This window comes from Pituophis catenifer, unplaced genomic scaffold (genome assembly GCF_029215685.1).
Source record: "Pituophis catenifer annectens isolate HBS135680 unplaced genomic scaffold, rPitCat1.0.hap2 SCAF_8, whole genome shotgun sequence".
Lineage (NCBI taxonomy): Eukaryota > Metazoa > Chordata > Lepidosauria > Squamata > Colubridae > Pituophis > Pituophis catenifer.
The window spans coordinates 24,756,002-24,781,314 of record NW_027256888.1 but is presented as its reverse complement, the minus strand read 5'-3'; the positions used below and the strand labels follow the sequence as shown (position 1 = coordinate 24,781,314).

Below are 25,313 nucleotides of genomic sequence, written 5' to 3'. Positions count from 1 at the left end.
TTTGGGTCTCCTTGTCTAACCCTATTCTGGATTCTCTCAATGGGGAAAAAAACATCACTGCTATTTATTGCTTCATTGCTATTTTTCAACTCAGTTGTGTGAGAAATAGAAATACCAAAGAAAGGACTAGTGACATGCATTTGTGCTGTTTTTCAAAACAGCTACAGTGATCTCTTGCAACAGATTACTTACCTGAGACCAATATCTGTTATCTGGTAACATCCTGATAAACTGAGGAACTGAAGAACTCGGGCTGTCTTTTGGTCCGATTTTGCACTCCTGAGGTGTGCCAAGTCTTTCCCCTCTATCTGCCTATTAGTCCTTGGTGCGTGGTTAAGTAACCCAGGGGATGGCGGGAGTGCCTGGAAAGTTTGTAATGCTGACCCGGCACAACAAAAGGAGTGGCCACAATAAGTCAGGGCCGCAGAAGCACAAGGCTGCTGCTCCTGCCAACAGAAACTAGTCCTTAATCCAAAAATGTCTTTATTGCAGCAGGATGCAGAGCAAGGGAAAGGCGAGGCTGGTTCTATCACACAATCTCCTTCCAAATTTCTGTGCTTCCACTCTGCAGCATCTTCAATATCGGCCAGATCTTTGGCATCTATCATCCAGATATAAGCAGAGCTGAAACCCTTTGATCTGACCGGTACATTCCAATGGCTTTCGTTTCCTTCTTCCTTAATCACATTTTCATTTGTTATATAGTGCAGGCCACAATCCTTTTTGCTGAACTCCAAGGCAATCTCTTTGTTTTTCCACAGAGTTTTTCCTCTCCCGTTTTGAAAACTTTTCTGAGATCGTACTTCGTGGGAAGACAAAATCCCTAGAGCTTTAGAAATTTTTCTTACAGCCATATCTGTTATTCTTTCACAACCAGAGAGATCAAGATGCCGGAGACTCTGGCAGCAACCAATCCAAGACCAACTGAAACAAATAATTGTGTGGAATTAACATCATAATGTTTATGTATTTATTTGGACAGTTTACATGGTGGATACTGGCAGCTAATAGTACATTAACAACCCATCCCCAAAGCAAATATTAAAACAACAATATAACAACAATATGATATGCAATGAAAATGTTCATCCCTTAAGATGAAAAATTTCACCCTTAAATGAAAATGTAGATATGTATACTAGGAAAAAAACATCAAATAGGAACTATGACTGTTATTTTCTAAATGAAAATATCTCTAATCAGCAATAACTGTTCAACTAACTTGCAAGGAAAATATGTTACTAAACAGGACTCTGCTAAGCCTTTGAAAGGGAGCTCTGCAAAAAGTATTGGCATCAGCAAGGCTGCCTGCATTTCTGCAGTCACATCTTCCAGAATGCCCAGTGCAGTTACTCTTCAAATTACCTCCAACAACATGCACACACACACTTCCACTGGAGCTGCTATTAAAGCGAAGATTCATCTTTGTACAATACAACTGGGGAAGGCTTGGGAAGCAGCTGTGCCAAGCTTTGCAGAGGCCATTTACTCTACTGCCAACATGCTTCCCAAAACACTCTTTTTGTTAGGTGAGAACCTCATGTTTTTCCTGCCTTGTGTGAACTCCCAACTCCATCTATGGAGATTCTCAGTCATCCAGGTCATGGTTGTCCCAAAAGTGCTTTTTTTCAAGAGGCAACTGAACATTCTTGTTTTTCTTTGAAGACGTTTCGTTTCTCATCCAAGAAGCTTCTTCAGCTCTGACTGGATGGTGGGGAATGGAAGGATTTATACTGCTTGCAGACAGCTGGTCATTTGCATTCTTTTAGCAGGTAGTTAAAGTCACCTAGAGGTTTATCTGTGTCATCAGGGTCACCTGAATGGTGCAAATTGGGTGTGGAATGTTTTTGGAACTGTTGAAAGGAGTGTGTTGTAGATTGGAGATAGATGACGTCGTATCCCTCCCCCTCTGAACAGCCCTCTCTCAACGGGGGGGGGGATATGACATCATCTATCTCCAACCTACAACACAATCCTTTCAACAGTTCCAAGAAGGCAAGTTCCAAGATGACACAGATAAACCTCCAGGTGACCTTAACAACCTGCTAAAAGAATGCAAATGACCAGCTGTCTGCAAGCAGTATAAATCCTTCCATTCCCCATCATCCAGTCAGGGCTGAAGAAGCTTCTTGGACAAGAAGCAAAACGTCTTCAAAGAAAAACAAGAACGTTCAGTTGCCTCTTGAAAAAAAAGCACCTTTGGGAATACTGCTATTTCCTCCCCAACCAGGCCTTGTGAGCTTCCTTTGGAAGACAAGGCTCCATCACTCTGTCCTGTTCCACTGCATGCATCCATGGGATGCTCCCTAGCCCAAGGTCTGTATCGCAGGCCAACAGCAGGAGGAAGTTGGTAAAGATCAGCTGGGCACAGTAGAGATGGAAGGGGGAGAAAGGCTAATGAGGGGAGTTGAAGCAAACACTGCGGTCCTAAATACAGGCCAGTTGTCAAGCACCCAAGTTTTGATCACATGATTGTGAGGGTGCTGAAACAGTTCTACTGTAACTTCATGGACTGATTACAACCACCATTCATTCAGCACCATCTAAACTCAAATGATCTAATGGTCGTTAAGTAAGGACTATCTGTAAGTGCTGGGAATGATAACATGTAACAAGGTAACCAATCTCTCATATACAGACTACTACTTAAAATGAAAGCTATCAACCTTTCGAATGCAGAATCAGAAATATCAGTCTGAGTGAGATCAAGGTATTCCAGGTTAGGACAAAGTTCCAAGATGTGTCTGACCTATATTAAAAACAGTTTAAGAAGGCTGTATTATAAAAGGAATGCAGAAAATAGCAAAACATCATTTCAACTTGTATTTCCTTTATATATTATTAGTTCATCTTAAATATCAACTAGAAAAAAAGATGACACACATTTTAAAAATATATTCAGGATACTTTTACACTCTAGAGAATCACTTATTGTATACTGTACCATTTTATTAGATATAGCTGAACTGTAGGCCAGTACAATGGTTTTCACTGATGAGCCTACACGTGGCAGAATGTTATGGATTATGCCTTGAAGTAAGTCTTTTTCTTTCTGTACAATGCTGATAGCAGAGGATTCTTCTCCATTTTCTTCTATTTAATAAAATGAGAAGAAACATTTAAAAATAAAAATGAATGTTCTAAACTATTGTATTAAGGAAAAAAACCTGGAAGTTTATACTTAATTGCAGTTTATTGTGTCACCTGGATCAATTTGCTGTAGTTAATACTGTGTTTTTGTTTGAATTAACCCAAGTCATAGCTAAGCTAAATGTTAGTATTAGTCCAAGTTCAGTATTCGTATCATACTAAGCTAGCATGTTTCAATCAGTGATACATATACTAGTAATTGTATGCAGATACAATCTAGATGGGACATGACTTTCCTGCCTGAAAAGAAAAACAGAATATATACACATATATTATACGTACTCAAGGTGGTGAATCTACCTAATAGTTCTGCCTCCTATTTTCCTAACAACAGCCTGTGAGGCTGAGAGAGAGTAACTGGTCCAAAGTCACTCAGCTGGCTTTCATGCCTACAGGAGGACTAGAAATCATAATCTCCTAGTTTCTAGGCCAGTACCTTAGCCCAGGGGTATTCAACCCCTGTAGCCCACTCCTGGGCTGTGGCCCATTCGGAACCGGGTGGCACAAGTGGTAAGCAGCGCATGCACAGCTCCACTTATGTGAGTGGCAGGCACTAAAGTGCAAAGTTCCATTTGTTCGTGCAGCAGGCACCTGACACTCACACGCACGGGCCCTACCCTTGCACAAAGGAGCAGCGCACGGGCGCATCTGCCACTCACACAGAACCATCCCTTCTCCTCCCCCCTACACCAGGTCACCAAGCCAGACTGGCCCCAGCTACTCCCTAGAAAAAAACAACCCTTGAACCATAGGTTTTAGAGAGAAGATACTTTTACTAGAGATGCTGAGTGCAGTGTGGATGAGGCAAGCTCTGAAGAAAGCACAAAAATCATATTGAAAGCAATCCCCAATGTCCAAAGCCCTCCCCGCTGGGAGAGTAGTTCAATCAGGTCTCGTTCCGATGTTTTGGGAACTCGGTGTCCCAGGCATCAAGGACTGGCATCCTTGAAGCTTGGCAAATGGCTTGGTTTGGCACCTCTAGTTCCTGTAAGTGTCCATACTCCCCAATTTCCCAAAGCATTCTTTCACATCTCCAGCAGCTTCCCATGAGATGCCCACTCCACCTTGGTTATGGCAGTTGCTAGCAAGCTTCAAAGAAAGCCAAGAGAAGCAGCTGACATTTGGCCCCCTTTACAAAGGCATTAGCAATAAAAGAGAGGGGAAAAATTTAAATATTCAATTGAGGTCCAATATTTTGGGTTTGTTAGGATATTTCTTGTGGAAAGCACAAAGGAGTTAGTCAGTTCGATCGTGGCATCCGTCAACCCATTCAGATTGGGAAGCAAGGAAATGTTTCCATGCAATCAAGTACTGGATCCTGCCCTCGTGTTTTTGAGAGTCCAAAATTTCTTTTATCTTAAAATGTTGTTCCCCTTCAATGAAAATAGGAAGGGGTGGTGTGGAGGAGGTGGCTGAAGGGGAGAGGTTACTTCTGGTTTCAGCAGGCTACAATGAAATATGGGGTGAATTCTTTTCAGGTTTTTGGGCAATTCCAATTGGACCGTGACTGAATTGATAATTTTGGTTTGGCATCTTTTTTATCAGCCTGCCATTTGTAGGCTTCTCGTGCTTCCTTGGACACATATTTTGTAGTTTTTGTAATGAGGGGTTCTGGGGTTTCTCCAAAGGTAGTTCTGGTATTCCTACTAAGTATTCCTTGGTATTCCTACTAAGTCCTAACCTGAAGCTATCTTGAAAGGGGTAAACCCTGTGCTGCTATGCACTGAATTATTATATACCATTTCTGCAAGCTCTAAGCTCACCCTGGATGAGCTGACTATGAAAGCCTTTCGTGACCGTATAAAACTCTATGAACAGCAGCTATTCCAGGCAAAAATGGCTATATCTATGCTTGAGCAAGATAAGGGAGATAACTTAAATTTTTCAAAAAGCGCCATATTGTCTTCTTGCTCAGAGCCAAAGACACTCCCCCTGGTGGATCCTGTGTCAGGCCAATTAAGGCAAAGAGCACTGCATACGTCACATGAAAGTCTCCCTGATCAAGTTACACATGTCTTACATAACCACTCCTACTCTAAAGCATACAATGCCCCGTATGCAAAGCTGCCCGAAGCTAAAGGTGCAGCACCATCTGCTGGCAAAAGTAATTTACTACAGGAAGCTGAAATGCCACAAGTGTTTCCACAGGCCCAAACTCAAACACCCCCTGGCGGTGTTGGTGTCCCTTTAGATGGAACACAGCAAAGGCAAATGACTGCATCTCCAGCAGGTCATGCCAATATTGCAGATCAAGCACAAATGGCAACTGGAATACAGCAGATTTCAGTGCATCAGCCACAGCAGCTACAAATGCCTGCATATGTGCCCCAGCCACAAGTGCAAATAGGGCCACCTCCTGGCCCACCTCCAATGGCACAACCAAGACCATTTTTAGGTCCACAACAGGCACAGCAAATACCACAGGCATTTCTGCCAGCACAGCCAGCATACCAAGTGCAGGCTCCTTACCAGGCACTTTCTGTCTCTCCACTAACTGGTGAGTCAAAACTAAAAATGTCAGGACACAATTACAAAGCCTGGGTCAGTGAGATTACACTATTGCTTCTTAGAGAAGGCACGCACTGTATGGTATTTAACTCACCTGCTCCACCTTGGACTTATGCAATAAGAGATTTAGAGATAAGGGCTCGCACAACATTATTGATGTCCATGGATACTGAACTGCAGGTCACTTTTCCACCAAACACAACAGCCCGACAAATTTGGGCTGAATTGGAAAATTGCTACAGGCCTATCTCAATTGAATCTTCATGTTTACTCATGTCTGAACTCCACGGTTCGAGATTGAAACCCGGTGAACAAATTGGAGGACATTTGACCAAACTGAAAGGTCTGAGAACAGAATTGAGAGAAAGAGGCCATAACATTAAAGATATTCAAATGATCAGCATCATTATTATTATTTTTTTTTATTGAAAAAGTTTTCAAATACAAATTTTTCCCCCTTTTTTCCTTCCCCCCTCCTCCCTAACCTCCCCTCGCCACCCATCCCCCCCGTGACTTCTTCACACCAAAAACCTAATTCATAACAGATTACATAATATTTTACCATCGCCTTACTCCCTCCTCTATATACTGACCCTTACTTACTAAAAATATTATTAATATTGTTACTTTCCCCTTTTACCATACATTTCAAAAAAAAAAGCAGTCTGCTATAACATTGTATGATAACTTCTAGTTTAGCATAATATTATTATAACTCCCAATTTAGCAATAATCTGCCCTTTTTGTCCTCCCCAAAACTTATATCTATGTATTATTACAACATTTCAAAGCAACCTTCCACTTTAAGACTGTATAATAGATCCTACTTTAACATTTATTCTTTGTGTATATTAATATAACATTTCAAAGCAGCCTTCCCCATAAATCCTAATTTAACATTTATTCAACTCTGTCCATTTCCTCCACTACCCTAAATATATCACTTAAACATCCCTTTTCTTAAGCTAATCCATCAGTAGACTAACATATTTCTACCCACTTTCCTACAAAATTACCATGCACAACAATTCTTAATATCTTCAATCCACTGCCCACTCTGCTAATATATATATATATATATGTATATATTCCGTTATTTAAAAAAAAAAAGACAATAACTTTAAATTTATAATCCATATAATATCTTCTTTGATGTCTTTCCACTGGATTGTTGAGTCCCTCATCCATAATTGGGTAACGTAGCATCCTGGTGCAACAGTTTGTTCAAAGTCTTCAGTCATCATCTGCCCCCATCAGTAATGAATATCCTCATATATATATAAAAGTAAAAAAAACCACCCGAGTGACATTATGATTGTATTCCATATAGTTGTAATTGTGGCTTTCATCAGGATTATTAATTCCCATCATCGTAATGGGTAACAACCAGATCTTCTGCATGCCCCAACGTAGCTCTCTTGCCTTGTAGCTCAGAATAGTTATAATATATTTATCAATACAAGAAAAAAATCCAAAGTAGATAATTCAAATCCAACAGTTTAAGGCTCTTTTCACATCCCAAAATTACGGCACTGCAGAGGTCTGTCACTGTCCTCAGGATGATATTAACCAATACTTCGCCTCCACTATCTTTTCACATATTCATTCATTTTTTTAAAATCACTGGCTTCACCGTTGCTTAATTTAGAAATTTCTGTTTTTATGAGACCTATTTCTTTTTTTCTTTTCTTTTTGTGGGTTTAATTTCCATCCTGTTTTCCTTTCTACAAGTTGTATATCAACTGATCGGTTTTCATTCTGCTTTATAAGTTGATCTTGTTGGTTTTGTTTTTGTATCTCATATTTCTTTTTTGCCAATTGCATATCAGCTAATTGATTTCCATACTTGTCTTTAACTTGGTGAATCATCACGTTGAAATCAGATGCCGCTTCTCTCATATTTGTAGATAATCCAGCTGGAGTATCGAGAGAATCCAAAGACAATTTGTCTACCGCAACCTCTGTAATTCGATGTTTTCCATTTATTTCCAACTCCTTCTGCTTATCCTGTATTGTGCCTATAGATGTTAAGTTCATTTTCAAAAATTTTTGATAAAATTCTTCCGCTTTTTCAACAGTATCTAATTGGTATCTTTCTCCTTGATATCTCAATATTATGCCAACTGGGGCATCCCACCTAAATGGAATATTTCTGTATTTTAACTCAGTCACCAGAAAACCAAATTTCTTCCTTTCCATTAACATCTTGGGGGGGAGCTCTTTGTAGATCCATATCTTTCTTCCATACAATTGCAAAGTAGAATTGAAGGAATTTTGCACAATATTATTCCTAATTTCCTTATCTGTAAAATAAATCACCACATCTCTAGGCAATTGCCTTTGCTTTGCAATCCAGGAGTTTATTCTGTACACTCTGTCAATCCTACAAAACACTTCCTCAGGTTGAACCTTTAAAATCCCAGCCAGAATTTCAGAAGATATTTTCCTTAAATCATCTCTGTTATTTTCCTGCAAACCTCTGAGTCTGATCGCATATTCTGTAAAATTGTAATGCACCATTAGGACCTCTCTTTCAATCCGTTGTTGTAAATTTTCTGCATTACAAGACTTTTGTTCAACCTCCATTTTAAATTTTTCTTCTGAGCTATTGTCTTGAATGTTTGTCAAATCATTTTCAATTTTTTGTATTTTATTATCCAAATTGTCCTCAATTTCTTCCACTTTAGACTCTAATAAGTTAGTATTTTCATCCAACTTAATCATAAATCCTACAAAACCATTAGCCATTTTTATAATCTTTCGATCCAGAATATCAAACTTTAATTGCACTAATTCTTTAATTTCCTGCTTAAATTTTTCAAAGTTCTGATTCACAATCTCATCCCTTCTTACAATCTCCTCCAAAAGAAATTCAATTATATTAAAATCAGTTTTCTGAGTCTGGAGCTTTAAAACTTGGTCACGTAATTTGTTAATGGGGGAATCCCCCCCCATTGCTTGTTTGTCCGGCTTTAATGCCATGTTTCAACACAGACAAACTATTTTTTAAAAAAAAAAGAAAAGAGAGGCAGCAGAGAAAAAAAAAAAAAAACTTCTTTCCAACCAAGATCAATATCAAATCTCCAGGAAGAGAAAAAACACAAAAGTAGAGCTTTATTTTCAAGTGTAGCCAAAAATATTTATTCAGCTACTTTGTATCTCAATAGGAAACGGAAGGACTCTCCCTTTCAGCCCCTTCTCAAGCCTCGGCAATCGCCCTTTTTAAAGATTCTTTTTTCCTTTTCCTTTTCCTTCTTCAATAATTGTTATAAAATAAGTGAGATACTTGCAATTCAGGGTCACAGGTCCAGCTCAAATCCCTTCAAATGTAACCAGGAGCATTTATTCTGCTGCTTTGTAACTTAATAAGAAACGGAAGGACTTTCTCTTTTCAGCTTCCCTGCTCCAGTTTCGGCAATCGCCATTTTAAAAGGTCTTTTTTACTTTGTTGAATATCCTTTGCGAAATAAATATTAATACTTGCAATTTAGGGTCACAGATCCAGATCCAAATCTCATCATCTTTAGTTAATCTGTTAAATATCTTAAGAAGCTTGTCTTCGTAGCCTTGTTCTGCAAAAAGGCAGAAGTCTCCCAACGCCCGGAGCGGGCGGCAAGTGCTATAGGGAGCTTCCTCCGCCCGCCCCCAAGAGTAAAAAAAAACCCTGGGGGCTACGGAGAGCTCTACCTACACTCACCTGCTCTATCCCACATTTCCTCCTGGAAATGGGGTTTTTCGAGCCGCCTTTGCGCTGTACAGGCGGCTCTTTACAGGCGAAGGGGCTGGCGGTCCCGAGAGACCGTCTGGTGGCTACGAAGAGCAAACCGGAAGCCAGCATCATTATTAACTCTTTGAATTATGAATGGAAAGATGCTGTTACAAAAATTAACCAAGTCCCAATTGCTCAACGCACAGTGGACAATGTCTGTAGACTTTTAATTGAAGAAGAGGCATTCATGTTGGCCACACCACACTTGAGAGGACCACCCGCATCAAGAGCTCCAGCTAGGCGCCCCTTCCGAGGAAGGACCTACGCTCCAAGGACGCCAAGATGCTACACCTGCAATTGTGTGGGACATGCCACCCGGGATTGTCCCCAACGAGTTCCAGCTCCCGTCACGTACCAGCCCAGAGGAACAGACTCCAGAGGCAGAGGCAGAGGCGGTAGACAAGGTCGTCGTGGTCCCCGGCGTGATCCACAAACTCCACTCGCCACATTGGCTTTAACCAATGATCCACAACCTCAACCAGAGTACGACAGACGACTCCTGTGGACTTTGGACAGTGGTGCAGCATTGCATGTTACCTACAGAAAGGAACTTTTCACAGAGATGCACGAGCCTGAACCTGAGCTACGTGAACTTTATTCTTTTTCAAATCATTCTTGCCAGGTCAAAGGAAAAGGAACTGTTTATGTTGAAGAGCTCGATGCATTCATTCCTGATGTTTATTACATACCAACAGCAACCAGTAATTTGCTTAGTCAGTATCACTTGTCTAGAATGTTAAAGTTCCAAGTTCACCACCTTGAAAAAGCAAGTTACATAGTTAATGTAGATGGAGATATTGTTGCTGAAACCATATTAATTGGTGGTGTTTATTACTTAAAGCCAAAGCCTAAAACACAAACACAGGCAAGTATGCAAACTCCAAAAAGGCAGAGCACAGGCCCAGAGAGAGATGCTCCAGAGAGAGATCCTGTTGCTATTCCAAAGGCTCCTAAAGCCAACAAAAATAGAATTGGTAAACAGGTTGCTCAGAGCAAGCCTGAGGTTCCGCATAAAAATGTTAATGTTGAGAATTCACTAACAGGTAAACCTTTGCATTCCAGGTGTATCCACAAATGGCATAGAAGATTGGGGCATGCCAGTTTCCATGTTCTTAGGAAGATGCCGGAATTCGCAAAAGGTTTGGATCTAAAGGGGTGTAAGGTGTTTTTGGATTGTGCTGTATGCAAGAAAGCCAAATCCAAAGCAGCAGCCATTCCCAAACGCACTACACGCCTGTCAACACGCATTTTTGATTTGGTTCACATTGACATAGTTGGTCCATTCCCGCCATCATTTGGTGGTAGAAAATATTTTCTAACAATTGTTGATAATTACTCTAGATATGGATATGTATATCCTATGAAAGAAAAATCAGAGACTTTTCAGATCTTTAAAGACTTTGCAACCCTTCTTTCTACCCAACACCAAGTTCGCATCGCCAGAATACAGAGTGATCGTGGTGCCGAATTCATGTCTCAGCGTTTCCAGGACTGGATGCGTAAGAATGGAATTATTCATCAGACGTCGGCCCCTGACACATCGGCTCACAACGGAGAGGTACTGCAAACCATGATGCGTTGTCTCCTAGAAGACGCCAACCTTGATAAGATATACTGGGGTGAAGCTATCAAGTATGCAAATTACATTGTCAACCGTACTTGGAGCAGTGTAACAAATCAGACTCCTTTCTTCATGTTGTATGGCTACAAGCCTGATCTTAAAACCATCCTCTGCTACCAGATTGTCAGGGCATTTATTAATCCCATGTTTGGCTCTGGGACTAATTACCCTGGTTTAGAGGAGGAGATGAATCGAGGCTTATTCCAAGTTACAATAATCTGAAAAGAAACGCGAGGAAGGTTTCTAATAAAACTCATTTATTTGTTATAAAGAAAATAAAACACCTCACTAACTAAGAAAAGTTAAATTGTTACATTTTGGCAAGTGAGATCTCCTGCCGGTCCAAGACGGACCTCTCTGGCAGGAGAACAAAGGAAAGAGAGTGTGAAGAGCAAGTGAAGGAATGTGGGTGGATACGGAAACACGTAGCTTACTGATAAGAAGTTGGCAAAGCTACGGAGAGTCAGATAGTCCAGAAATAATGAGTTCAGCTGGCAAATAAAATAACGCAGTGACAGTCCTGTCCAATTATTTTGTTGATAATTAATATAGCATCCCAGGTACCATTCCAGTACTGAATTGGCTTGTTCGCACCCCTCATTTGTTTGGGAGGGTGGGCGGAACTTAAGACTTGGGCAGTCCCCATAAGTCCAAGATAATTCAATCAGGAATGCCATGAAGTCTGTAAATACCTTAGTATGGACTGATGGGATCTTTGAACAAGGGATAAAGTGGACTTGCATTGAGAACAAGTCAGTAACCACCCAAATTATGGTGTTCCTAGCACTCTCAGACAGTTCCACTATAAAGACTATAGAGATCACTTTCCAAGGGGCGTGGGAATTTGCTACTAGTCGCAGGAGTCCCATGGGTTTCCCTGGTCATCTTTTGGCCGACGCACATACTGGTCAACTGGTTACATAGCTTTCAATGTCCTTTTTCAGGGCCAGCCAGCAGAACTGTTGTTTGACCAGGTGTAGGGTCTTTACAAATCCAAAATGCCCTGCAGCTTTTGAGTCATGGCAAGTTTGTAAAACCAACTCCCGAAGAGGGACATACAATTTTGCACCTGCCCAGGCTAGTCTGTTCCTGAAAGTGCATTGTTCTTTATGGGCCGCTAGGCATTCAGGATCTTTTAAGACGGCTTTCGGTTTATCTAACACTTCTCAGGGAATGTTTGGTTTGACTTTTTCCTGGCCCCTCATGGTTATTGCTGCTGCTAACTGGTTAGAGGGGATGACTGGCTAGATGATTTCAGGTCTAGCATTGTTGTATTGTGGCAGTCGGGACAGAGCATCTGCTAGGAAGTTTTTTTACCCCTGGGATATAGCACAGAGTGAAGTTGAAATGTTTGAAAGTATGTATCTGCTTATATGCTGTTGGGCCTGCTTGGGGGATAACTTCCATGGGGTTTTTAAAGCTTCTAGGTTCTTGTGATCTGTCTACAATTCAAATGGGTATTTCAATCCTTCCAGGAAGCGTCACCAAGTTAGCAATGCCCATTGAACTGTATAGGTCTCCTTCTCCCAGACTGCCCACCTCTATTCTGGGTCTGTTAATTTTTTGGAAGTGTTGGCACAGGGCTGAAGGGTTCCCTGTGGTTTTTTTTTTTTTTTTTTGCTTTAATTTATATGCCGCCCTTCTCCAGAGACTCAGGGCAGCTTACAATGCGTTAAGCAATAGCCTTCATACTTTTGTATATTTATATAAAGTCACCTTATTGCCCCCACAATCTGGGTCCTCATTTTACCTACCTTTGAAAGGATGGAAGGTTTTCTTGCAGCATGTCACTAGTATTTGCCTGGATTACAAAGGGGGCATATGCTTTTGGGTATTTCAGTACAGATTCTGCTGCAAACAGAACCTTGAGCTTTTCAAATGCCCCTTGGCATTCCATAGTCCAATTTAATAGCTGGCTAGGCTTGGGTTTTCCCTCCCATTTTGTTTTCAAAAGGTTTGTAATGGGTAGGGTAATTTGGGCAAAAGCCAGGACTGCCCTGACTTTTTCTGGGTCCATTTCCACCCCCTCTTGTGAGATTCAGTATCCCAAGTATTCAATTTTGTCATTATGGAACTTTGGAAGTTTAATGTACAGCTCGGCCGCCCACAATTTTTTTAACACAGTATATACAAGCTTAACATGCTTTATTTCAGAGTAGATCAGGGTGTCATCTAGATACACCAACACCCCTTTGTACAAGTGTTCATGCAGAACATTTGTTTATTAGCTGCATAAACACAGCAGGGGCTTCTTGCAATTCAAACCGTAGCACTCAGAATTGAAAATACCCAGGGTCCAGTTGAAAGCTGTTTTCCACTGCTCCCCGTCCTTAATCCTGACTCAGTAATACGCTTTGCATAAGTCCAGTTTCAAAGATCTTCCTCTTGGCTAAGTGGGCTAGCATGTCCTTCATGAGTGTAGGAAGTATAAATTCTCCACACAGACTGTATTAAGCCTACAGTAATCCATGCATAAACTGAAAGAGCCTTTTTTTTTTTTTTGCTGGAATAGGACCGGGACGGCTACCAGAGTCTGGCTGGCTGGATGAAACAGCGTTGCAGGTTCTTATCTATTAATGCACAGAGTTCTTCCAGCTCTCTGGGGATCATGGAATACAACTTGAGCTTTCGCAGTTTAAGGAGGATTTTGATGGTGCAGTCGGCCGGCCGCTGTGGGAGTGTGTCAGAACCTTTCTCCCTAAAAATGTTCCTTAGATCCCTGGGGATTTTGCGTAGGGCTCCTCTTTGAAAGGGCAATCAGAAGGGAAAAAAACCTCACCCGCAGATCACTTTCTGAAACGATGATTGGCAGGAAAATCCCCACCCTCCCACAGATCACTTTCTGAAAGAGTTTCATACTCCCCAATTTCCCATAACATTCTTTCATATCTCCAGCGTGCTTCCTTTCCAGATGCCCCCCCTCCAGTTGCTAGTGAGCTTCAAAGAAAGTGAAGATGAGCAGCTGACACCTGCTGTCTTAGCCATTATACCAAACCTGTTCTCTAACATATAGCAAACAGCCAAAATCAAACAATTCACATTATAGTAAGCTTTAAAGTGCGAACCTGACCAAGATGTCAAACTGCAGTTAAGCAAAAATTTGCAAAACTTTTTTTTTCATTTGCAGAAAGGAGGGGGAAACCTCCTTGTGGTCATTATAGATCATCAGCATAATTGTAATCTGACCTTCTCTAATCCTTCCAGACTAAAATTCTCAGAATTTCACACTGATATAAGTATGCAAATTATAAGAACTATTAATTTAACACAGGAAAAAGCCAGGCTAGGAATGGCTGATGAAAACTGTCATTTCCCAAGATAAGCCTTACTTAATGCCAACCTCATCATACTGTTGTTGGAATCAACTCTTTGAAATGGAACAGGTGAAGAAACTTGGCAGACCACGTAGCCATTTCATAACAGACACCATACATATGAGCTGTATTCCAGTTTGAATTCTCACACCTGGTCATTTTGTGGAAGTGAACTATGAGATTAATACTCAATGTTCAAATCTTTGGGACAGACAAAACTGAACAAGGCAGACAGCTCACCAGATTCATCTATATCAGCATCTTCATCCCATTCGTGAAAAGCCTGACTTTCATCTTTTCTGTTTTTCACCCATTCTTCATCTGGCTCCGTATCAAGATCACCTGGTGGGCCATGGGACCAATTTCCTGATCAGTCAGTAAGAAATTTAATTCATTAAAGAAGCTTTGGCATTTTGTCCATAACCAAGCAGCATAACAACATAAGCTGATCACAGGTATGTAAAAGGATCACAAGAGAAAGGCTAAAAGACTGCATATTGCTTTCTTATCCTTATAGGTTTTAAAAGTAGTACATGCAAAATTGGAGTATACTTTTCCAGACTACAAAATCTTTAATGGCTGAATCATTCAAATAATTCCCAGACACAGTTCATTCTCAATCCTTAAGCTTCCAGAAACTTGTCTATCAGAAAATGCTAATACTTTTTAGGTTTGTTGTTAGAATAGAAAACAAAACCGGGGCGGGGGGGGAGGGGGTAAAAAAACCTCAATAAATAAAGTAGCAAATATCTATTTACTTAGTTCAATAAAGATCCAAATCATTTCCATATAATTAAAAAGAGGATAGACTGGGTTTTAAAACTCCTAAATTTATAAATGCTGTATTTCAAAAGCAATGGCAAGAGATTGCCTAATTTAAGGTCATTCAATCTATATTGGCTTATAGTTTTCTACACATATAACTGAAGATAAGGCAGTGATAACTGTATAGGTCCAAGTCTAGAGAGCTTTGCAAATTCAAGTTTGACAATTACTAACTACAGTAATTTTCACACCGTAAAATCTAAATATTTAGATCAAATCATCACCATCATCATCTTAGCCATTGTCTATCCACTGTAGGATGAAGGCCTCTTCCTCATGTTTCCAACCAATACGGTCCTGAACTTTCTTTTGGCAATTGGGCCTGCAATACTTGCCAATGTCATCAATCCATCTTGTTTTAGGTCTCTTTCTTAGATGCTTTTTTATCAAGTGGGATCTATTCTATGACTGCCTTGGCCCACTGCTATCAGTTCTTCTTGCTATGTGACCAGCCCATTTCCATTTTAATTCTTTTACTCTGTTGCTATTGTATACTTTTGTTTGTTCTCTAATCCATGTGCAGGTCTTTCTATCTTGTCTTGTAATGCCAAGCATGTATCTTTCCATGGCTTTTGGCCCCGCTTATAGCTTTTGTATCGACTGTGTGATTAGCATCCATTTTCCACTGGCATATGTTAGAGCAGGTTGCATACACTGATCAAACACTTTTCTCTTTAGGAATACAGGGAAATTGTTCTTGAAAATTATGCTTAACTTGCCAAATGTCTACCAACCACATTTAACACACTGTTCAATTTCCTTTGAAGAAGTATTTCACAAATTAGACTGGGCAAAAGATGGAATAAAAATCAATGGTACCTATTTAAATCACTTAAGATTTGCAGATGATGTTGTTCTCTTCTCACAAGATCCAGAAGAGCTACAAACATACATATACATAACATACATACACTGCTCAAAAAAAATAAAGGGAACACAAAAATAAGACATCCTAGATCTGAATGAATGAAATATTTGTAGTAAATACTTTGTTCATTACATAGTTGAATGTGCTGACAACAAAATCACACAATTATCAATGGAAATCAAATTTATCAACCCATGGAGGTCTGGATTTGGAGTTACACTCAAAATTAAAGTGGAAAAAAACACTACAGGCTGATCCAACTTTACATCAAAGTAATGTCCTTAAAACAAGTCAACAAAGTAATGTCCTTAAAACAAGTCAAAATGAGGCTCAGTAGTGTGTGTGTGGCCTCCACGTGCCTGTATGACCTCCCTACAACGCCTGGGCATGCTCCTGATGAGATGGCAGATGGTCTCCTGAGGGATCTCCTCCCACACTTGAACTAAAGCATCCCCCAACTCCTGGACAGTCTGTGGTGCAACATGGCGTTGGTGGATAGAGCGAGACATGATGTCCCAGATGTGCTCAATTGGATTCAGGTCTGGGGAACGGGCGGGCCAGTCCATAGCATCAGTGCCTTCGTCTTGCAGGAACTGCTGACACACTCCAGCCACATGAGGTCTAACATTGTCGTGCATTAAGAGGAACCCAGGCCAACCGCACCAGCATATGGTCTCACAAGGGATCTGAGGATCTCATCTCGGTACCTAATGGCAGCCAGGCTACCTCTGGCGAGCACATGGGAGGGCTGTGCGGCCCTCCAAAGAAATGCCACCCCATACCATTATTGACCCACTGCCAAATCGGTCATACTGGAGGATGTTGCAGACAGCAGAATGTTCTCCACGGCATCTCCAGACCCTGTCACGTCTGTCACATGTGCTCAGTGTGAACCTGCTTTCATCTGTGAAGAGCACAGGGCGCCAGTGGCGAAGTTGCCAATCTTGGTGTTTTCTGGCAAATGCCAAACGTCCTGCACGGTGTTGGGCTGTAAGCACAACCCCCACATGTAGACATCGGGCCCTCATATCACCCTCATGGAGTCTGTTTCTGACCGTTTGAGCAGCCACATGCACATTTATGGCACGCTGGAGGTCATTTTGCAGGGCTCTGGCAGTGCTCCTCCTGTCCCTCCTTGCACAAAGGCGGAGGTAGCGGTCCTGATGCTGGGTTGTTGCCCTCCTACGGCCTCCTCCACATCTCCTGATGTACTGGCCTGTCTCCTGGTAGCGCCTCCATGCTCTGGACACTACGCTGACAGACACAGCAAACCTTCTTGCCACAGCTCACATTGATGTGCCATTCTGGATGAGCTGCACTACCTGAGCCACTTGTGTGGGTTGTAGACTCCGTCTCATGCTACCACTAGAGTGACAGCACCGCCAGCATTCAAAAGTGACCAAACCATCAGCCAGAAAGCATAGGAACTGAGAAATGGTCTGTGGTCACCACCTGCAGAACCACTCCTTTATTGGGGATGTCTTGCTAACTGCCTATGCTTTCCACCTGTTGTCTATTCCATTTGCACAACAGCATGTGAAATTGATTGTCAATCAGTGTTGCTACCTAAGTTTGATTTCACAGAAGTGTGATTGACTTGGGAGTTACATTGTGTTGTTTAAGTGTTCCCTTTATTTTTTTGAGCAGTGTACATAAAGCTGACTTTATATAATAAAGAACACCGCTTGGGGGGGCCGAAAGCCCTACTAAGCAGGTATATATAAAAGTATGAAGGCTATTGCTTAACACATTGTAAGCCGCCCTGAATCTCCGGAGAAGGGTGGCATATAAATTGAACCAATAAATAAACAAATAAATAAATAAATATAAGAGCTGAACAAACCAGGAGAATCATTTGGCTTAAAAATAATCCTGAAAAAGAGCCAGGTTATGTTGAATAAATTCAACAAAGAAAGGAAAATGTTTATATCTGGAGAAGAACTAGACATAGTAGACTACTACATATACCTTGGCCAACGGATCTCAATGGAACGTGATACAATAAAGGAAATTGAACGTGTTAAATGTGGTTGGCAGGCTTTTGGCAAGTTAAGTATAATTTAGTTCAGGGGTGTCAAACTCAAGGCCTGCCAGCCAGATCCGTCCCACAATGTGGTTAGATCTGGCCCGCAGAGCCGCCCTGAAAACAGCAAAGGACCGGCACGTAGTGCCTCAGCCCAGCCCAGGCCAACTGAGCGGAGGCCATTCAGGACAGAACATGGTCAGCTTTAGATCCGCAAGGCCGGCCTGGAACCAGCGAATGGCCACCTGCCCCCTAGGCATGCACACAAAATGCGAAAAGCGTGCATTGGGCATGGCATCCCTGGGAACCATCTTGCCCCACAGGCTGACTGCATTCTGAGCATGACGCCAGCGCCTGCCGCCTCCTGTGCGCATGCCCAGGGGGTGGGGCTGAGGCAGCCAGGCGGTCTCTTGCTGGCTTCAGGGAAGCTACGCGGTTCAGATCTAAGGCTGACCACGTTCAGGCCCAGATGGCTGCCACAAGTTGTAGATCAGCGCCCACTTGGCCTGGGCCGGGCCGAGGTGACGCAGGCTGGTCCCTCCCCATTTTCCAGGGAGGGCCATGGGCCAGGGGGGGAGATTGGCAGTGCTGCTGTTGTGGCTTTCCCACACAGGGTCAGTCCCAGTGAAAAGGGAAGCCTCACGGGCTGCGAGGCCAGGCTCAGAAAGGAACACAGGGAGGGGGAGAGACTGGCAGCACTTCCGTTTTACTGGGACAGCCCCTGCCCGTTTGGAAAGCTTGTGCCTGCCCCTAGCACCCGCAGGCTCCCACGTCCTTTGAACCTGCCAGGCCGGAGTTCCACCAGCAAAGATGGTCTGATCTCCAGGCAGAGGAAAGGCTGCCAGAGCCTCACCCTACGCTCCAAGGCGGTGCCTGCAGATGGGGCTTGGCCAGGGGCATCCGCTGTGAGCTGTTGCATCTGGAGGGTGACGTGGGGCAGAGGTGAGTTTGGGATAAGCTGGAGGGGCTGGGGCAGAGAAATCACCTTGCTTGAAACCTCCCATCGGCTTCTAAACACTCCTCGTGCCTATACTCGAATGGTGCAAAAGGCATTTTCAAGCCGATAGGAGGCTTCAAGCAAGACAATTTCACTGCCCCGAAGTCTCATCAGCTTGCAAACGCTTTTCATGCCATCCCAAACTTCCTCCATACTCAGGAAGGGATGAGGGCAGGGGGAGAGATTGGCCGCGCTGCTGCCAGACGTGGCTTTCCCTCGTGGGGACGGGGTGGTCCTAGTGAAAGGGGGCCACGAGGCCAAGCTGGCGAGTGGGCCATGGAGGTGCTGGTGCGGGCGCAGCACTGATCTACAACTCGTCGTCTTGCAAACGCTCTTCATCCAGATCTGGTACAAGCCTTAGTTCGCAGAGAACCTAAACTACTGTAGTGCAAGATTACTAGTGCAAGATCTTGTGCTACTGATCTCATGTGATCTTGCACTTACAGTACTGCATGAACTGCAGGGAATTGGTGCTTGTGCACGGCTGATGAGGGTGCCTGGGGGTTGAATAGTACTGCAGGAACTGCAACAAAGAGGGGGGGGTGAAAATGGGAAGCCGCCTAGGGCAATGGGCAGGCAGCAGTGGGCAGGGGTTGCCTGCCCATTTTGACCTCTCCCCACTGCTGTTGCCTCTGTGCCTGGATTCCAGCCTAAAATCGAACAAGTAGTGCAGCTGTCCCCCCATGCCCCAGCACCATTTGATCCCCCAGGCACCCTCCCCAACTGTATGCCAGCACCGATGCTCAACTGGGCCTCCCCCCAGGCTTTGGTGCTCACCCTGGGTTACTCCTCCCAGCCTTATTTATTTATTTATTATTTATTTATTTATTATTCAAATTTCTATACCGCCCTTCTCCTTTCGGACTCAGGGCGGTGAACAGCCAAAATAAAAACATCTATACATAACATTACAGTTAAAAATAGAGTTAAAATAATTTATAAAATTGGCCCGTAATTTAAAACTTGTCAATTTAAAATCAATATCAAAATTTTAAAACTAACCCTAAAATCAAGACAGACCGGCTAACTGAAAAAAGTAAGTTTTTAGGGCCCGACGAAAAGTCCGGAGGTCAGAGATCACTCGTATCTCTGGGGGTAGATTGTTCCATAGGGTAGGTGCCACCACAGAGAAGGCTCTCCTCCTGGGGGTCGCCAGCCGGCATTGTCTGGCCGACGGCACCCTGAGGAGGCCCTCTCTGTGGGAGCGAACCGGCCGGTGGGAGGCTATTGGTGGCAGAAGGCGGTCCCATAAGTATCCCGGCCCTAAGCCATGGAGCGCTTTAAAGGTGATCACCAACACCTTGAAGCGCACCCGGAAGTCCACCGGAAGCCAATGCAGCTTGCGCAGGAGAGGAGTCACATGGGAGCGCCCCGTCGCTCCCATAATCCCCCGCGCGGCCGCATTCTGCACCAGTTGGAGCCTCCAGGTGTACCCCAAGGGGAGCCCCATGTAGAGAGAGTTACAATAGTCCAGACGACAGGTGACGAGTGCTTGAGTGACCGTGCGTAGGGAGTCCCGGTCCAGAAAGGGGCGCAACTGGTGTATCAGGCGGACCTGACAAAAAGCCCCCCTGGCCACGGCCATCATATGCCCTTCTAAAGAGAGCCGTGCATCCAGGAGGACACCCAAGTTGCGGGCCCTCTCCGTGGGGGCCAATGATTCGCCCCCAATAACCAGCGATGGCGTCAGCTGGCTATACCGGGACGCCAGCAGCCACAGCCACTCAGTCTTGGAAGGGTTGAGTCGAAGCCTGTTTCTCCCCATCCAGACCCGCACGGCCTCCAGGCACTGGGACATCACTTCCAAGGCACCATTGGGATGGTCTGGGGTGGAAATGTACAGCTGAGTATCATCAGCGTACTGATGGAACTCCACCCCCAAACCACGGATGATCTCACCCAGCGGCTTCACATAAATGTTGAACAGGAGGGGCGAGAGGACCGACCCTTGTGGCACCCCACAAACAAGGCGCCTTGGGGTCGACCGCTGCCCCCCTGTAAACACGGATTGCGACCGGTCGGAGAGATAGGAGGAGAACCACCGCAAAACGGTGCCCCCCACTCCCAGTCCCTCCAGCCGGCGCAACATGATACCATGGTCGATGGTATCAAAAGCCGCTGAGAGGTCTAATAGGACCAGGATAGAGGAATAACCCCTATCCCGGGCCCTCCAGAGATCATCCACCAACGCGACCAATGCCATTTCTGTGCTGTACCCAGGTCTGAAGCCGGACTGGAGTGGATCCAAATAGACAGCTTCATCCAGGTACTGGGGAAGCTGCCGCGCCACCACACTCTCAACAACCTTCGCAATAAAGCAAAGGTTGGAGACTGGACGATAGTTAGCCAAAACAGCCGGATCCAGGGATGGCTTCTTGAGGAGAGGCCTCACCACCGCCTCTTTCAAGACGGCCGGCAGGACACCCTCATTCAAAGAAGCGTTGATAATCCCCTGGAGCCAGCCTCGTGTAACCTCCTGGGAAGCCAGCACCAACCAGGAGGGACACGGGTCCAATAAACATGTGGTTGCGTTCAGCCGTCCCAAGATCCTGTCCACGTCCTCGGGAGCCACGGGATCGAACTCCTCCCAGATAACACTCTCAAGGCCTGCCTCAGTCATCTCGTCTGAACTAACCCAGTCGGCGGCCAAGTCTTCCCGAATCGGAGTTATTTTATCAACCAGATACTGTACAAAATCCTCAGCTCGGCCCTGCAAGGGGTCCTCCCGCGCTCCCAGATGGAGAAGGGAGCAGGTCACTCTAAACAGGGCGGCTGGGCAGTTATCTGATGACGCAATAAGAGCGGCAAAATAGCTAGATTTTGCCGCTTTTATCGCCACTAGGTAGGTCTTAATATGAGACTTTACCAGTGTCGAAGTCAGATTCGGAACGACTGGCCCTCCAACAGCTCTCTAGGCGTCTTTTCCGGCGCTTCATCTCCCTCAGCTCCTCGGAGAACCAAGGAGCTAAGTGAGTTCGGTGCTGGGTCAGAGGCCGCAAAGGCACGACCCGGTCCAAAGCCCCGGCAGCCGCCCTATCCCAGGTGGCCACCAGGTCATCAGCCGAGTCATGAGCTAGAGTCTCAGGAAATGGCCCAAGCTCCATCTGGAACCTATCAGGGTCCATCAGGCGCCTGGGGCGGAACCACCTGGTCGGCTCCGCCTTCCTGTGACGGGGTACGGCGGTTAGAAAGTCAAGTCGAAGGAGCGAGTGGTCAGACCATGACAAGGATTCAATATCTACATCCCCTATATCAAGGCCACTCAACCACTGACCAGAGATAAAAACTAAGTCCAGAGTGTGTCCCCCCATATGAGTAGGGCCGTGAATTACTTGGGTCAGGTCCATGGCCGTCATGGAAGCCATGAACTCCCGAGCTACCTCAGATGTTTCACCGATGGATGGCAGGTTGAAATCCCCCATGACCACAAGTCTGGGGGTATCAGCCGCCACCTCGGCTATAACATTGAGGAGTTCGGGCAGGGTCGGTGCCACGTGGCAGGGAGCCAGGTACGTGATCAACAGACCCATCTGCACCCCACGACCCCACTTCACAAACAGGGACTCACATCCAGCTATCTGAGGTACAATGGTCTCCCTCGGATCAAGACCTTCTCTTAGAATGACCGCCACCCCCCCCGCCCCTGCCCTGAGCTCTCGGCTGATGAAATGCACGGAAGCCTGATGGGCACATCTCCACGAGGGGAACTCCCCCCTCATGGCCCAACCAGGTCTCCGTGATACCTGCCAGGTCCGCTCCCCCCTCCTGAATAAGATCACAAATGAGGGGGGCTTTATTTACTACGGACCTGGCATTACACAACATCAGCCGGAGACTCGGGCCCTGAGACTCTAAGCAGCCTGGGGAACGGGAAGAGCTAAGGGGACCGGGGCACGCAATCGCTCGAAGATAGCGAGCACGTGCCCCCACCACATGATACGGCCCCATGTTCCCGCCATACCTGCCTCTCCCACTCAGTGTATTAATAGAGAAGCCCTCGCTAGAGGGCATTCTAACAGTCTCCTTTCCCCCAGAGTCCACACCCCCTATGGCACCATTAATAGCAGCCGGACTAGTCTCCAACCCCCGTGGGTTTTCCCCCAAACCCACATAACCTCCCCACCCCTCAGAACCCCTTAAAAGTCTATTTAAAAATGTCTTTAAAAAAACCCTCAATCCCCTTTTTGCGACATGCCACCTCTTGGGGTCCCAAGATCCGTCATTAAGGTGGGCCCTCGATAACATAGAGGGCCAGGCCTGCGAGAGGGGGGAATCTCGCAGCGCAAGAAGCTTTGCCCTAGAATACATTTAAAAAACTAGAGTGATAATACAAGTTTGGCCTAGACATGGCCTAGGGGTCTATAATGATGGTTTCGAATGTCCAGGAAGCAAGACTAAGTTAATCGGAAGAGTCACCATTACCCTCTCACGGTAATGGGTAGGAGTCCACACATTCTGTCCAGCTGGGGGAACTGTCCAATCACCCTCTCACGGTGGTTGGCCATCCTAATCAAGGCAAGATGGAAAGTCAGAAAAGTCCAAAGCCACCCTCTCATGGTGGTTTGGCCCTACTGGCCCTGGAGAGATGAATCCCATCCGCGGCGAACGTAGTCTGGAACTGGCTCCATCCATCCTCCCGTAACTGCCTTGTCCTCCATACAGCCAGGAGACAGGACGAAAGACAGAGCCAGGTCCCAAGCTCTGGGGTAAGAAAGTCCACATTGGCCGATAGGCCGATAACAGGGCCAGAAAAAGGGGGAGGGGGGGAGGCCATCCATAGCGACCCAATGCTTGAGCCGTCCACCAGCCTCTCCAACCCCAGGTCTTTCCACACAAGCCCTTAATGTCCGCCATGTGTCCTTCAACCCCTGAGCACAATGGGGTTTAACTCCCCCATTTCAATGCCGAGGCTTGACATTATCTGGCCCATCATAGGTACCTTTCGATGTGAGTGACATCAAGTGGGCCAGATCATGTTGGCTACGTCCACGCAGTCACATGCCCACCCAGCCACGCCCACTGGCCATTTGAGGGTGACCATAATGCTGATCCAGCCCTCAATGAAATTGAGTTTGCACCCCTGATTTAAATGAACTGGATAAAATTAAATAATGAGATGAACAAAGGAAATACAGGCAGTCCTCAATTAATAACTGCAGTTGAAACTATGCAACATGGTCATTCAGTGCATCATGTGACCACGCATGACTTACAACAGTTCTGCTGCAGCCATTAAGCAAATTGCTCAGAGTTATGAAGAATGATGTCATGTGAGCATGACTTGTGACTTTCTCTGGCTTCTCTATTGACCTTGCTTGCCAGAAGCCAACTGTGATGGTTGCAAATACGATCCTGTGACTGTAGGATGCTGCAACCATCATAAATGCACGCTGATGGCCAAGCACTCAAATCACATGACTGTGCATACACAGTAATAACTGTAGACTCAAGGCAGGAGTGAAATACTACTGTTTGCACTGGTTCAGGTGAACCAGTAGTAAAAAAATGCTACTGGTTCGTCCAAACTGGTATTTCTGACGATCAGCTGTGCCGTGCAATTTGTAGGAAATTGTAGGAAAGGAAATCCTGCTTTTAGTGAACCTAAATCACTTGGCAAAGCTGTCTCCCCCCCCGTTCTACATACCTTTTTCTGTGCCGTGCAGTAGCGCATGTGGTGCGTTTGGTGCACACTGCATATGCACGCGCAGCGAACTGCAAACCGGTGGTAGAACTCGGAGGATTTCACCACTGGCTCAAGGTAAATAAGTATAAATCTACTTTATCATCACTGCTATATGTTTGAATGGTGACTGAACTAGTTATTAATCAAGGACTATCTGTACAACATAATAATGCTTAGTCACTGATATTTTTATCAAGTTTAAAATAACTACAAATTACCAGGAATAGTAATTAGGGCTGCTAAAAAAAGATTGAGAGTGCAGCCGCTTACCTCTAGCCCAGTGCACAGGATAAAGGTGTTTCCAGAGAAATCCTGTTTTCGTTAACTGTGACCATTTGGTGCTGACTTGACTACATCGGCATAATTCTTGAGGGCTAAGATAGCTAAAAATAGTCAGCATCACCTCAGAAGGCAGATGAACAATGTTGATGGTTTGTTCTGGTTCCTCAGTTTCTGAAAAACAGAAGACACTCTACAGACACTTGACAAGTTGGTCAATCTTAGCAGAATTCAGCTCTAAGGAAGCATTTGTAGAACTGTGGCAAAGAGAATGCT

The 25,313-nt window shown here is 44.6% G+C and overlaps 1 protein-coding gene across 2 annotated transcripts in view; it reads right to left on the bottom strand.

Moving 5' to 3' along the window:
- The window catches only part of FBXL5 (F-box and leucine rich repeat protein 5), a 43,376-nt gene that overhangs the window by 7,827 nt on the left and 10,236 nt on the right, over positions 1-25,313 (bottom strand). For both annotated transcript variants that reach the window (XM_070948915.1, XM_070948914.1), the window contains exons 5-9: positions 25,029-25,211; positions 14,603-14,728; positions 2,945-3,093; positions 2,667-2,749; positions 193-924 (exon numbers count right to left, since the gene is read on the bottom strand). In XM_070948915.1, the coding sequence (XP_070805016.1) occupies positions 193-924; positions 2,667-2,749; positions 2,945-3,093; positions 14,603-14,728; positions 25,029-25,211 (1,273 nt within the window). The remainder of the gene's footprint in view (positions 1-192; positions 925-2,666; positions 2,750-2,944; positions 3,094-14,602; positions 14,729-25,028; positions 25,212-25,313) is intronic.